General features: G+C 52.0%; 1 protein-coding gene across 1 annotated transcript in view; it reads left to right on the top strand.

Moving 5' to 3' along the window:
* Nucleotides 1–15,800, top strand: part of KATNIP (katanin interacting protein) — a 201,408-nt gene that overhangs the window by 55,408 nt on the left and 130,200 nt on the right. The window contains exons 4-5 of the mRNA XM_033841133.2: nt 4,914–5,083; nt 6,682–6,779. Coding sequence (XP_033697024.1) covers nt 4,914–5,083; nt 6,682–6,779 — 268 coding nt within the window. The remainder of the gene's footprint in view (nt 1–4,913; nt 5,084–6,681; nt 6,780–15,800) is intronic.

Below are 15,800 nucleotides of genomic sequence, written 5' to 3'. Positions count from 1 at the left end.
TCTGGTATCCCCTTCCATACTCTTGAGCCACAGGCATCCCTGGTCTCATTTTACAGAAGAGGAAACAGGCCCCGGGAGGTGTAGGGAATTGCCCAAGGTCACGAAAGCTGGGAAATGGGAGAGCCTCCAGTACGGAGCTCTGTCCTCCAGCCACATGGGTGGGGGTGGTGACATCCTAGAAGACAAATTACAGAGCCTGTGGGCCCCCAGGTTCTGAGAGGAATGGCAGGCTCTTTGCACCACTGCCTTCCTCCTCTGCATCCTTCAAGGCTGCACTGAAATGACACCACCTCCAAGAAGCCCCCACCTGGGAGCTGCTGCTTCTCCTCTGAACTCTCCTTGCTTGGAGCCCCTGCGGCATGATGCCTGGTGAGGAGACAAGCAATGGCACAATGATGTGGCTGGGAGACGGGCTCTGGAGCCTCATGGACTGGAATTTAAATCCTGGCTGCTTCCTCGGCTCTCTGACCTTGGGCAAATTCATCTATGAAACAGATCGATGGTAGGAACTTAATCCCTGGGCCAGTGAAGGATTAAGCAGGACGAGATGCTTGGAGGTCCACAGTAAGCCCACCCGTCCAAGTATACTTTCTCCATCATCATCATCATCGTCATCACCGTCATTTTAATGATAAACATGCCTTCTCAAATGATGTCCAGATAATCCTTGAATGCCTGACCCTTAGAGAACCCCTCAGTTGATCCTGGGGGTGAATGAGGTCCAGAGGAGGCACGTGGCCAGCCCACAGTCACACAGTAACTGTGGCGCTTAGAGACCGAGATGGTTCAGTCATAAACCCGGTCACAGTTAGGCCCATGAGCAACACGCCACCTGCCCTTTGAGCTCAGCTACGTCCTCTCACCACCTGGACCCCTGCTTGTGCCCTGACCGCCCAGCCGTCAAGCATCTCACATCCCCCCCCCCCGACCCCCCGTCACAGTCCCTCACGTGACACCCTGTGCTCTAACTCACAGTGCCTCCACTTCCTCTTCTGAACAGAAGAGCTCTCTGTACAAGTGACCCCAAAGGTCATTACGAGATAAGCGGAAACGATGCCTGTGGCGTGGTTAGATACACGGTGGCTGTATTAGGGTGCGCGTCCATGCCTTCTCTCTCCTGCTAGACCTTGAGTTCCAGAAATATTGAGAGTATTCCTCACCGTTCCTCACACTCATCACGGACCCCACACCCAGGGGGCAGGAAGGGAGAATAAACAGGCACACAGATACTATTCCATAGCATGAGGCAGGGAGACACGTGCTGTGAAACAAACAGAATCTGTAAGGGAATAGAGAGTGACAGGGCAGCGGGTGGCTGGGGGCTCCATCTCCGGAAGGGCAGGGACTTAATCTGATTTTTCTGAATCCCTGACACTAAGGGCAGCTTTTTATGCAAAGTAAGCTATCCGTTAAAAAACACCCACTTTCTTTGATGCCACATGTGTACTGCTGATGTGCTCAGCTGCAGCAGGGGAGTTCCTTTAGTGATTCCTTTCACAGTCTGAATAATTATCTCCTCATTTATCAGTTTCATGAATCCACATTTTCATAAATCACTCTGCTTGAAGAGAGACCTGTGTGGAGCGCCAGCCGCAGAGCCTGGATAACGGGATGCCACCGTGACCATTAAGGTAGCATCAGGAGACAGGGTGGTCTCCAGAAGGAAGTTGAGGCAGGCACTCCCTGGCTAGATGGTCAGATTTTCCTCGTGCCGCCCCTCCCTGGGCTCCCTGTTCTCCCTCCCCGGGGACTGCTGGTACCCACTGTGCCCTTTGATTGTTTGCTCCAGAGAATGCAGCTACTGCCGTGTTTGGAAATTGTCTCTTAGTTACTTGTGTTTTCCTTCTGTTTTATGCTGTTGCCCAACAATCAGGCATCTCCCAGGCTTCCGAGGCTGGCAAGAGATAAGCAGTCTGTAATAAACGTTCCTGCCACGATTGGCAAGATGGATGTATCAACCATTAAAGAAACAGTTAAAAAGCAAACAGAAATCACCAGTAATACCACCACCCTCCCTCAACAGCTGATTTAATTTTCACATTTATCACCCTCCACTATGGGTCCACAAACACACTTTTTTCCAACTTTGCACTTATCACATATATACCATTTTTATCCTTCCTTTTTCACCCCCCCACTGAACAGATCACAAATAATCCCCTATGTTTTGACAGACTCTTCGTAATTTTAACAGCTGCATGAGATCCCGGCTTCCACTTCCCTAGTGTTGGACATTCGAGTTGCTTTCATGGTTTTGTTATGACTGAATGCTGACCATTGTTCCTGATCAGAAACAATTTGCTTACTGGGCAAAGACCAAGCATATGGCATTTTCTCTATTTTCATATTACTTCTGAGAAGGTCTTCTGAGTTTCCAGCAATGTCTAAGTTTGCCAGTTTCAGCTTGCTAGCTTTATAAGTCACCTTTGTTGTGGTGAAGACTCTGGGGCCACATTGCTTCAATTTGCATCCTAGCCCTGATACCATACTAGCTGTGTGACCTTAGGCAAGTTACTTAACCTCTCTGTGCTCCAGTTTCTTTATCTATTCAATGAGGTTAAGAAAAGTAATTACCGCACAGGGTTGTTCTAAAGATTAAAGTCTTAATACAGTCAGTCCTTATTATTCACAGATTCCATATTTGCAAATTTACCCACTCACTAAAATTTATTTGTAACCTCCAAATCAATACTTGCAGTGCTTTTGTGGTCACTCAAAGGCACATGCAGATGGCAAAAAAATTTTAGTTGCCCAGCACACACGTTCCCAGCTAAGGTAGAACAAGGGAACACTCTGCCTTCTTGTTTCAGATCTTACAATGTAAAGTGTCCTTTTCACGTTTTACTTAGTGCTGTTGTAACCGAAAGTGGGGTCCAGCTGCTCACCACCCAAAAGCCAATAAAGAGTCCAGGTTGATGGAAAGGAAAGTTTGCTTTATTTCAGACGCCGGCAACCAGAGGGGAGGGCGGACTTCTGACCAAAGGCCAACTCCCCCCACACTGACAGTCAGTGGGCAAGAACTTTTATAGACAAAGGAAGGAGGCTACAGGCAGAAACAGAACAGTCAACTCTTGACGGTCATCTTGAAATTGGTCCTGCGGTGGTCTGACCAGCATCATTTGATTGTTTTAAGTACAGTTAATCTTCAGTTCCAGGGTCGGTTTGTTCCCATTTCCTTGAGGCCAGTTCTTGGAATTGTGGGAGCTTATGTCATGGCTACAGTCCTGTCATCATGTAGTTAACTTCTTCCACCTGGTGGGGCTTTCAGTATCTACAAGACAGCTCAGTGGATATGGCTCAGAATATTACCTATAGCCCTTGAGAAGGAACTAAAGGTCTTGTTGGACTGTTTTCCTTTGTTTCTGCATTTTCTCACTTCTCTGATGAAATTTATTCTTTGGCTAAAGTTTTTCCACAGGCAAAAGGCAGGCTGAGGACCTGGGGGCATAGACCATAGGGTCCTGCTCCGTTTCACCGTGTTTTTTATATTTTTGTACTTTTCATTGATGACTTTGCTGTTTAAACTGCCCCCCCCGGCACAGGGGTAAAGTGGTGTCTCGTATTTATTTCTAAGCCCAAGAAGGCTATGATGTCCCTTACGGAGAAAATACACGTGTTACATAAGCTTCCTTCACTCATGAGTTGAAGTGCTGCTGGCATGAGTTCAGTGTTATTGTATTAAGTACATATTAAATAAGGCGCCTTCAAACAGAAACACACATAAAGCAAGGTTTTGTATTGATCGGCTGATGAAAATGTTGTGACCAGAGGCTCACAGGAACCAAATCCTGTATTTTCCCCTAGGAACAGTGGTTCAGTATTCACTAATTCAGTGTTTGCGGCAACTTTATGGAACATAACTATTGTGAATAATGAGAACTGACTATACGCAAAGCATCTAGAACAGGGTTTGGCCTTCTACCCTTTATGTGATTGCCATTACTATTATTTTTTTTAATTTACATTTTGCTAATTTGGTGGGAACTTACTTAATCACTGAAGAGGATGCACATTTGTTGCCATGATGGTTGGTTGGTTGTATTTCTTCTTCTTGTGCGGAAATAACTCTGGTTTGTGCGGGGTCCCTAAAAGTGTCTGTAAAGGCGCTGAAGGGTTTGGCGTCACACGGGAGCAATTCCGAAGAGGACACTGCACACCGTTTATGGCAGTGAACATCAGGACTGGGGAGAAAAGGACCAAGCCAGGGTGCGAGGTCGGGCTTTAGAGAAAGCTGAACAACGGACCCGGCCGTGCTCACGCCAAAACCCTTTTAGCCAAAGGGTGTGATCATCACATCATTAATCTTGAGCAAAGCCTGCACTGGTGTATTTTTAAACTGCATCAGAATATAAAATAATGACATTTGGGATATCGGGGGTGGGGGGAGTGTTTGAGAACACATTTATTTCCTGAAGCCAAAAATCAGCCCACCTGGCCTGATGATGGCCGTTTCCTGATGTGTGTATGTGTTCCGTGCAATCTCTCTCACAAAGGCTTAGACCGCGTTTTGTTACACGTGGAGCAAAGGGCTGCTATCCAGGCAAAGTTGAGATGCGCGAAATTGGGATCATCCCTGGAGATCCGGGCTGTGTGTAGCAGCGTGCACACGCGCCTGTTTTTGTCTCAGCCACCTTGGGGGCGAGGCTGGGTGCCCAAGGTTTTGCTAACGTATGTCTGAGCCTCAGAATGAAAAGCAGAAACACCCCTGCAGGGTCCGGAACAGCCTCCCCGTCGCTGCTCCTGCATGTGTGTAATGGGCCTCTCAGGGCTGTTTACGGATGAACAGCTGGGCACCGGCCACCGGCCTCGGATTAGAGACGCTTGGCTGTCAGAGCAGCAGGTCCCTCCCCGCATGGGGGTGGGCGGTGGCCCAGGCTCCTAGAATGAGAAGCCAGCAATCGTTTCTCTTCCAGGATATTAAAGCATTTGAAAGCCAAGGACCCCATGCAATTGAGGCTGGAGCACCTGGAACACGGGTTCTCTGTCTACGTCAACGGGGCCAATTCTGAACTGAAGACATCCCCTCGGAAAGCCGTCCACCCCAGCTTCTCCAGAAGTGCCTCCCACGCCGAGGGGACTCACGGTGAGCACAGGCCAGCAACAGCTCTGCAGACAAATTAGGGACAGTGGAGCCACACCCCATGCACAGAAACTAGTTAACCTATACAAGTTAACTCTACCCACTTGGCCAGAAAGAAAGAACATGAAAGTGAGAGAGAGAGAGAGAGAAATCCTTTTCCACTTCTTTTTAAACTAGTCTCGGCCTCCACCCCCCCAGGGCAAAGGTGGCCAGAGCAGTCCATTCCTGGCATTTACATTTCCTAGGTCTCATGTGCCAGTCGTTTAAGGAAATGTCAAGGATAATTTTGATTATACATGATTTTCACTCACTATGTCTTAACTTTAGTACCTAACCCCGGTGATAATTGATTCCACTGTTCATGTCTGAATTTAGTTAATACATACTCTGCAGACTTTAAGCGGATTTCAGGTGTCCTATAATAAAAGACACATGAAATAAAATCTGGGAAGTGGCCTAGAAGGCACCCGACCCAGTGGCTGGCCCCATATAGGCACCGAAAATGATTTGGTGGTGGTTGAATGAATGAAATGGCAGTGCATAGGAGTCAGATACCAGTTTGGCTGTATTGCTTTGGGGAAACCATTTTTGTCTCTCTGCGACTTTGTTTTCTCATCCTTAAAATGGGGCTAATGAATGCCAGAGTGCCCTTCAAGGCGGGTCACTTTGTCTAAGAGGACAGTGTGCTACTGGGTTACAAGAAGAGGATTTGGAACAAGGCAGGGTTGGGTTCGAACCCTGTTCTGCCACTTTCTAGCTTTGAGACCTCTGGCAATTGGGTCCTCTCTGACCCTCAGTTTCCTCTTCTGTAAAATGGGAGTAATTATGCCCACCTTACAGGCTTCCCAGGAGGATTAAACAACGTAAGAAGTGTAAAGTGTCCAGCACACAATAATCTTGACTTGTGTTCTAATTCATTGCCTCACAGGGATGGTAAGATCCCAAGCTATTAATAGACAATAAAAGTCAATACAACAACAAGGGGATAAAAGGAGTAAGTGGTGTCTTCAAATCTTCCCCTAGGAGAGCCACTGCATTTCTGCTTAGAGTTTAGCATGCGTTTCCTAGCCCCCAGGGCAAAGAGGGAAATGGGATGGACTCTCCTAGCTTTCATGGGGGAGGAGTCTGGCTGACCTGCTAGTTAGGAGAAGCCGGCCTTTCCTGGTCCAGGTTTCAGGGAGGTGCAGATAACAGGAATCTCTGTACTTGGGTCCCCAGCAGTATATTTACTCATTCAATATATCTCTCTCCCCTCACCCCTCTTTTATACTAATGCTGGTCTGTTGTGCGCCCTGTCCTATGTACCCTGCTTCTGTATCTTAGAGATTGTTCCTTTTGTACATAGACCTGCCCAGTTCAGGAACATACCTACTGTTTCATAGCACAGAGATGCTGTGACTGATACCCCATCCCTTTTTCTTGGGCATTTAGCTTGTTTTCTGATGCCTTTTGGCTACAAACAGTGCTACAAAAGTGTATTGCTTCACATACAAGACTCTGGGCACCCTGACGGGCATTGTAGATGTAAGTTACAAAACCACCATCAGTGTGGGCTCGTCACCGGGGCCTCACCAAGTCTCTTTCCCTCATCTCTGGTGCAGATTGCGGACGAAAAACCCTGTTTCGAGAAGCTGAAGAAACTTTAAGACGCAATTCACGGACGGCCCCCAGCAAAGTCCAGCGCCGAGGATGGTACCAGGTGTGGAAACCCTGGGCAGAGGCAAGGCGGTGGCCCCAGCTCACACTTTAGAATAAGCAGCAGGGTTATTGTGAGAATAGAAACATAATCAGAGCATTTGGAATCCCCACGGGCAGGGGTTGGGTCTGGCTGGGCACTGCCATGGTGCCTTCTCCGCCTGTGGCACTGGCCTCTGGAGAGCAAAGGAGCCCTGGGGACCCTCCAGCCCACTCTGTGGCATGATCCTCCCTTCTGGCTGGAGCCACCCCAGCCCCAGTCCGGAGCATCACAGGTCAGACTCACAGCCCTGTCATGATGATGTATTCGTACAGCTGTTTTGTACTGAGCACCTGTGATGTGCCAGGCATGGTCTTAGATGCCATGGATGCGGGGGGTGGATAAGACAAAACCCCTCCCCACAGACCTGAGATGCTCTTCGGATTGTTACCGATGCTGCTGACCTGGCAGCTTGCCAGTACCAGGCGTGAGCTAAGCTCCCACGTGACTCCTCTCCTTTACCCTCACAGCAGACCTACAGGATAAATTCCAAAGTCCCTCCTCTTTTCATGATGCTGAGGACACGAGAGCTCAGAAAAGTTACGTGAGCTTTCCAAGGTCAACCACTAGGAAGTGGCAGAGTCAAGACTCAAATCTAGATCTGTGGCTCCAGGCTCGGTGTCCTTGCTCATACAGTCCTGACACCTTCCCCTGCAGTTACTCAGCCTTACTTGGGACCAGTGGGACCCCCACTGCACATTCGCATCACCTGGGATTCTCAGGCCCCACCCTCAGAGATTCCGGCTCACTTGGTCTGAGATGAGGCTTAAGCAACATATACATACGTATATGTATATATATGTGTGTGTGTATCGTGTGTGTGTGTGTGTGTGTGTGTGTGTGTGTGTGTGTGTTAATCCTTTGTTCACCGAGGTTGGGAAGTGCTGTTTTATAACATTTCACACTGCCCACACGTATGGGTCTATGGTAAATGCTTTCCTACGCTTTATCCGCTATCTTTGCAATAACCCTGGAGGTACGTAAGTATCCTCATTGTGCCACTGAAGAAATTGAGGCCCGGAGAGCAGAGAGGTAATAAGGTGACTTGCTCCCATAGATGCTAAGGGAGGACGTAGGCTGAGGTTTGCACCCTGGACCTGTGACTCCAAACGCAGTGGTCCTCACTTCTCTGCAGGGACATCTGTGGGTCTCTGATGAAGTGGGGAGGGGTGTTCCTGCCAGCTAACTCCCAGGCCTCATCTGGATGCTGATGAGCAAGGCCTTCAGGGCACACAGCCTGGAGGCTTCCTTTTGTCCCCAGCAATGAATGTTAATTTCCCAATAATGAGGCCTTTCTCCACTTCGCACTTCAGAGAGTTCTCCTCGCGGTTTTGAGTGCCTTCTATTATCAGGAGCCATATTTGCATCTTAGACTGTGACTTAATGGCTGACCCCAGAGTCTGTGCAATTTAAAGACTTGGCCTAAGATTAATTAGCATCCCTCCGCAGTCTCTCCCTGTGCTCCCACACTTCACAGGGCCTAATGGCTAATTTCCTGGCTTTCTGATGCCATGAAGGCTGTAATTGGCCTTCTGTACCGCATCCGTCAGGGGTCAGTCAGTGCTAACAACAGAGACCTCTCAGGCTATTTGAAGCATAAATGAATGGAAGGCAGGGAATTGGGTGCTTGCATCCAGCAAGAGGATGGGCTCTGAGCCAGGCCTCCAGGAATGGTACCCAGCATCCTAACGCGGACCTACCAGGAAAGCTGCTACCTAGGACACAGGAGGGAAGGTGGAGATCAGCCTCAGGAATGTGTCACCTGAGCTGTGATCCAGGAATCAGGAAGCCAGTGCCACAACCGTTGGCCTCAGAGTGATGCTGTGTCTGCTGGAGCGACACTTTGAAGAAAGACCTTGCTCACAGCTCATCCAGCCAGGGTGGGACATGGATGAAAACACTCATGGCCTCTGCCACATGCTTAGCACAGAAACAGCCAGCGTGTGTCCCCTCCTTTCCACCTCACTTCCTTCTGCTGTCCCTGCCTTCCATGAGGCCATCTGATCTGCTGCACCCATGTCAAATCCAGACCCCAGCTGGGAGGGAGGTAGGGAAATGCACTGTCTGGCTTTCCAGCCTCTACTGAACTGAGAGGCACCCTTGGAGGAGAGCGGAATGGGTGCTGGGGGGCCACCCCCCACCTTTGCGTCGACTCTGTTCCACCCACACACAGTCCTTTGGGGACCAGCCCTCAGAGTGAGACAAACCCGGGAACCGTCAGAAGTGGTGGTGGGTGGACTGGGAGCCATATGATGAGAGAAGCCATCCATTAAGTTAACGGACATGTATTACCGCGGGCCAGGCACTCTGCAAGTCTCTGGGGTTAAAAAACAAAAATCAGGAGGGCTTCCCTGGTGGCGCAGTGGTTGGGAGTCCGCCTGCCGATGCAGGGGACACGGGTTCGTGCCCCAGTCCGGGAAGATCCCACATGCCGCGGAGCGGCTGGGCCCGTGAGCCATGGCCGCTGAGCCTGCGCGTCCGGAGCCTGTGCTCCACAACGGGAGAGGCCACAACAGTGAGAGGCCCGCGTACCGCAAAAAAAACCCACAAAAAACAAAAATCAGGCTCAGTTCCTGCCCTGGAAGAACCGACTGTGAAGACATGGGCACTGCTTATCCTGGGGGGAAGGTGCAACAGCTGTTCTCCAACATACGGAGGGCTAGCCCGGTAGACTCTGAAAGTTAACAGCTTGAAGCCTGTGGGCTGAACTGGCCCCCCAGATAATGGTTTTTGGACTCACACAGTTTAAAAAGACTTAATCACTTGGTAACATTTAAATTCAAAAGATTTTACACATTGTTTTAAAAGTTCGATTCCTCCTTGCCTAGGGAAACGGGAAGATCTGGCCCCCGTGCTGGGCCGCCGCCCAGAAGGCAGCCATCCGTGGCAGCCGAGTGGCGGTTCCCAGTTTAGACAGCGAACAGCCCTGTTTGCCGTGGTCCCCACCACTCCCTTTAGAACCCCAGCGCTGAGGCCGAGTGGTAGCTGCAGTTTGTCATCATGCTCTGGCTGCTGCTTCTCTTATCCCCAGCAGCCTCCCCCTTGCCATTCCCCACCTGGCTCACTGGGGCATTTGAACCTGGGCCCCTGGAGAGTAGAAGAGAATGGGCTTTGGAGTCAGACAAACAGCTTACTAGCTGTGTGCCCCTGAGCCAGCCACGTGGCCTCTCCGAGCTTTGCGCTCAGCATCCATAAAGCCTCCCAGGGCTGCTGGGAAGGAATGTGTGTATCGTATGTGTCACGGGCGGTCCATCAGCAGGGGCTGTCGGCTCCCTCAGGTAGGAGCACCTGGAGGCAGGTGACAGACAAGTCCAGATGGTTAAGAGCACAGCGGCCTGGGTTCAAAACCTCAGCTCTACCAGTTGCTGGCTGTAAGGCCCTGGATAAGTGGCTTGTCTTCTCATCTGTAAGTGGTAATGGTACCCTCCTCAGCGGGTAGTTGCTGAGGACTGAGTGAGCGAACCAGTGTTTGTGGAACGTGCCAACCGGTGCCCGGCACAGAGGAAGCCGACAGTAAACGGTAGTGACCGTTGTAATCAGCTGAGAGACAGGCAGATGCCGAGGGCGGCTCTTCACTCCAGAGGCTTCCTTCACTCGTTCAGTCCTTCATTCATTCCGGGACCATCTACTGGACACTTGCAGGTGCTGGGGTCAGAGCAGTAAGTGAGGCAGGCTAGGCCAGCTCTGGTGTGCGGGTCGGGGCTCTAGAAGACCCCAGAAAGGAGCTTGCGTTTCATCTTACACGTGAGGACTCCCCTGGAGGGTTTTCAGCAGGAGACTTTTGTGTTGGGTTCCTGTTTTGGGTACATCCGCAGCGTTTGCACGGGAGGACCAGGTGGGGGCTGGGAAGCAGGGCTCCCGGTAAGCCTAACGGGCCTTTTCTCTCTCCCAACCTTCCCCAGCCCCACCCTTGCACCTGCTCCCTTCCCCCAGCTTCCCCTTCTCATTTCAGCTTTCTCCAGGTCACAGTTTTTATCTCCCTCAGTATTCGTTTGTTGAAATTTTCCAAGAGAGAGACCTTCTGAGTCTCTCAGCTGGTCTTTGTTACTCGGGTCACGGCCTGGCCTGCCGGTCAGCCTGACGAGGCGCCCGCTCAGGCCTCAGTCGGCCGGGACTGGAGGTGGGGACCAGGTCAGACGACTCAAAGCCTGCCTGCCCTAGAGCTGTCCCCTGAGCAGGGGCTGGGTCCCCACCTTCTCGCCGAGGAGGCTGAGGCAGGACAGTAACTAGACTCGATTTGCCAGCTGCACTGTTACTGTCAAGAGGAAGAGGGGACGGATGGGCTTCCTTTGGCCCCAAGAAGTGGAGTAAAGTAGAAAATTTCTCCATGGTGGAAAGTACATGGAGACAGATTTGGGGGTGCGAAGGATAGAGAGGAAGGCGGTCTCTCTATCTCCATCCTTTCGGATGGGTACCACTGCCCTAGGAGGCGGCCAAGGTCAGGCAGAGTGGCCGAGGCAGCAGAATCTCCAGTGGCCACTGGTGGCCAGTTCTCAAAAGCCACCCCATCAGGAGAGGGACCATAGCCCTGACCCAGTCCTCTTGTGTGCTGTGCCCAGCAGGAGGGACAGGTGGGGCCGCACAGTCACTGGGTGTGTTCACACAGGCCGCGGCCGGGTCAGCCGGGGACACAGCGGTCACAGCCAGCCCCCAGCCAGCACCACTTTCTCCCTGTTGCATCCCCGCCCCCTCCGGCTTGTCACCTTGCCCGTTTCTCTGAGCGGCCCCCTAAACTCTCTTGAGTCCCACGTAACCTTTCCACTGACCAAGCCCGATGCCTCTTCCAGTAGAATAGAGTTGCCAGCTTAGGGTCTTGCCCACCAACTAGGAAGCACTTTTGGGTGGAGCTGCCCTGATAGAAGGGGCTGCCGCAGGTGCACGGGCCTGAGGATACCTGGGCCAGAAGGTCAGAGAGTCATCCAAATGCTGGGCGAGATGCTGACCGCTCCACCCGTAAAACCCTTCCCTGACTCTCCAGTGCTGGGGGAGCCAGGGAGGCAGTTGGCGACACTGGGCTGGGCTTCCGAGCGGCCGCCTGCGCTGTGGATCGGGCTGGTGGTGATAAATGGCTCTTGTCGGTGCTGTCCTTTTTTCCCCCACTGCTTCTCGGCCTTAGATCTTCCTGCTGCTACCAGTGGATGAAGATTTATGGCTTCCTCAGACTTGTAATACTTGGGTGGACAGAGGCCTAATCAACAGAGCCGTCGTTTACCAAAATGCTGTCAGAGTTGATGAACGTCATCGGCTCTTAGCATTAAATTGGTAGTGAAGGGATTGGCCTTCCAGCGATTTACTGTGGGGTGGGCTTTCCTTAAAGGCCTGGAAAGCAAGTTCATTGCAGTTATTAAAGCAAAGGCTTTGTCCTCACTCTGCCGCCATATCCGCTTTCCTGTTGGGGGCCAGGCAGCTTAAACACCTCCAGGAAAGCTCCTGAGTGAAAATGTGAAGCGTGTGGGGCCCTTCCCTTTGTTTTCTTCTTTTTTTCTGAGTTTTGAAAACCCCTGCAGTGAGGACCATAAATGAAACAACCCATAAAGCATCAGGCTTCACAGTGACCTTGCTTGACACAGACTGTCAGCACGCGAATGCTGTTATTTGTAAGAGATCAGACAGATCCGGGAAGAACATCTCAAATAAGGTCGATTTATTCCCCACCCCAACCCAAAGCTGGCTCTGTCAGTATCTTCAGAGCTCTCCCACCTCTAGAGGGAGCCGTTTACATACTGCACAACCTGTGCAACCATCCAGGGCAGCCCCCAGCCTTGCTCTTTTTTTCTAACTGATAATAAGCGTTAATGCAGACCTCTTAGAATACTTTGCTAAGAGGGGTGGCGATACACACAAAAAACTCTGAGCACGACACTGGGCTGAGTGTGGCTGAGTACAGAACAAGCTGGCCTTGGGCTGGCAAACCGGAACACGGGTGTTTAGGCATGAGGGCTTTTAAACCCTGTTCCAGTATATGGTCGATACCGCAAGGGAGTATCAGGTCTGGGCACTTGCAAGTAGGCAGGAGAGAGCAGCCGCTTAGAAACACCCACTCTGGGTAAAGTGGTGTGCCGAGCAGGGAGCCAGCCAGAAGCTTGGGCATCATCTTCGCAAGGGCGTGAAGGTGGGAGACAGGGAGCGGGTGGGTGAGCCCAGGGACTGGGTTGGAACCTGCCACCTCGCTCTCCTCAGCAGCAGGTGGGTGTCCTCGTATGGGCGGGGCTGCTTGCCATCTCCTCCCGATGTGGGTAGAGGCACCTCCCTGGGGCTGGGGCGGGAGAGCCGGCCAGATGGAGAGACTATTTATTTCCCTCTCCAGCGCCCACTCAGTGTTTAGACACTCTTTCTGGACCGCATTAATTTTGTCACATGTTGCTTCATAAACACATTTTCCGTTATGTGTGCTGGGTGGGTTCCTTGAGGCCCGGACATTGGTTTAAAAATTATTTTATATCTTGACATGTTTCCAGAGCCTAGTACGCAGTTAGCACTTGGTAAGGACTTGCTGATTGTTCCTTAATGCCTATTGCAAACCTGTCTCCCGATATCTTGGTGAGGTGAGCGGTTGTGCTAAGCTCCTTGGAGGGAGGACGGAAAAGCTGCAGCACAGAGAGACACACATGGACTCTTCTCCTTGGACGCTGGAGAGCCTTCTCGTATTTATAATTAAGATCAGACCAGTAGAGCTGCATTAATCCCAACTCTCTTACTTGCCAGTGGGAATTCCCACTTCAGGTATGGCTGGATCCAGGTGCTCAGACAATGTGGCAGGGCTCATTCACCATCACCCAACTCTGCTTTTTCCCATGTTGCCCTGGGTGAACCAAGATGGCCACCAGCAGCTCCCAACTTACATTCTTTCACCTGCTGTTACATTTCTTTGGCTTCCCTAAACCAATCACCCAGAGACCGTGGGCCAGCAGGATCTAATGCTCAGAGTGGCCAGGCCTGGGTCATGTGCTCTACCCACCCCTGGATGCAGTTCCACATGAATGCTTGGGTTGGGAGTGGGGAAAGGGAGGATTTCCCAAAAGAAAACCAGGGTACTTTTACCAGAAGACAGGGGAACGCATGCCGGACAGGCAGAAGCAATAGTGCCCACCACAAAACCTCACAGACCTCCTGATCTCACACCTCGCCAACTTTAATGTGCATATAAATCACCCGGGTTCTTGGTAAAATGCAGATTCCGATTCCTGCATCTGAGGTGGGGCTTGAAACTTTGCATTTCTCACAAATTCCTAGGAGAAGCCAATGCTGCTGGTCCCTGGATCCTCGTCCCAGCCCTCCCTTTCCAGAGAAAGGAACAGAAACCCATGGAGGAGCCAGGCTGCGCCCCAGGTCTGGGCCCCGTGCCCAGTGGTCCTCGCTCTGTTCCCCCTCCTCCTTCCCTCCTCCGCTCTTGGACTGTTTCTTCCCAACATTTTTTTTTTTTGCGGTACACGGGCCTCTCACTGCTGTGGCGTCTCCCATTGAGGAGCACAGACGCTGGACGCGCAGGCTCAGCGGCCATGGCTCACGGGCCCAGCCGCTCCGCGGCATGTGGGATCTTCCCGGACCGGGGCACGAACCCGCGTCCCCTGCATCGGCAGGCGGACTCTCAACCACTGCGCCACCAGGGAAGCCCCTTCCCAACATTTGAACATCACTGAGTGGTTTCCGGGAGGAGGAAGGAGCACATTGTGGAACACCCATCCCAGCCATGAACTTCAAAGCCTTCACAGCTTCATCCGGGTCCAAGGCGGGAAAGCTCCCAGGAGCCTCCTGGCCTGGAAAGGCCCAGGCCTGTGGATTCCGTGGTGCCCGCCCTCCACGTGGTGCCCACTGCTGGCGCCAACAGACTCTCTGAGAGCGAGTTGACAAAGCCTGGGAGGCAGTGACACCACACGGGAGGCCAGAGCCCAGGGCAGCGAGGCCGACGGCCAAAAGGAAGATGGGTGGAAGGTGCAGTTCCAGAAAGCGCAAGGCGCACTTGGAGTCTGGCGAACATCGCCACAAGACGGGATCGCCCGTGGAAGGAAAAGTGTCCCAGGGCCCCTTCCTCGTGCACCTCTGCCTCCCCGTTCTCCGATGGGGGGCTCCCTACCTGCCTTTTTCTGCCTCTTACACTCTCCAAGGCCTTTTCCTGGAATGATCTAGAGCCCAGCTCCTGCCCCTTTAGTGTTAAATAGTCTCAGGAAATTCTTGAATCCCTCCTTGTTCTCCCCAAGGGCCACTGTAGCCCGGGCTGGATACATTTCTTCTTCACTTGCCTGTTGGGGACAATACAGCGTCGAGGTGCAGGACTGGGGTCAGTCAGAAAACTACAGCCCCGGGGCCAAATTCGGCCACAGCCTGTTTCTGTAAATCGAGTGTTCTGGGGACACAGCCATGCCATTTATGTAGGCATCGTCCAGGGCTGCTCTGAGCTACAGTGGAGCAGTTGACGGTTGTAGCAGAGACCACAGGGCTGGTCTATTCTTTACAGGAGACTGGCTCATCCCTGTTTTCGAATAAGGCCTCTGGAGCCACGCTGCTGGGGTTCAGATCCAGGTCCGTGGCTTCCTAGCTGTGTGACCTTGGCCACGTGGCTTACACCCTTGTGCCCCGGTCTCCCCCTGGGATGGCTGTGAGGACTAAGTGAGCAAATGCCCCCGAAGCTCTTGGAGTGGCACCCGCTTTGCATTAAGTGACTTGATGCCCCAGGTGACGGCAGGGGGTGGGGTGGGAGTGCGGGCGGCGTGGACGTGATGAGAAAGAACGTCCGTCCTATCCCACGAGAGTCCCGCAGGTCAACAAGGCTCACCATCCTCATCATCTAGATATAGTAATAGCTCGTTTCACTAAGCTTGTGGGGAAGCTGAATCTCACCCCGGGGGTGGAGGGTTCTTACGCTGGGGCATCAGGGGAAATGCAAGCTCTAAATCACCCTTGACTGTCCCTCGGCTGGGAAGCAGGTCCAGTCCACGTGGCTTGGTGGACCTCTTCTGACTCTCAGAGTGACATTTAAGGAGGCCC

This window comes from Tursiops truncatus, chromosome 15 (assembly GCF_011762595.2).
Source record: "Tursiops truncatus isolate mTurTru1 chromosome 15, mTurTru1.mat.Y, whole genome shotgun sequence".
Lineage (NCBI taxonomy): Eukaryota > Metazoa > Chordata > Mammalia > Artiodactyla > Delphinidae > Tursiops > Tursiops truncatus.
The sequence above is the reverse complement of the archived record's forward strand: the minus strand, read 5'-3'. Positions and strand labels throughout refer to the sequence as shown.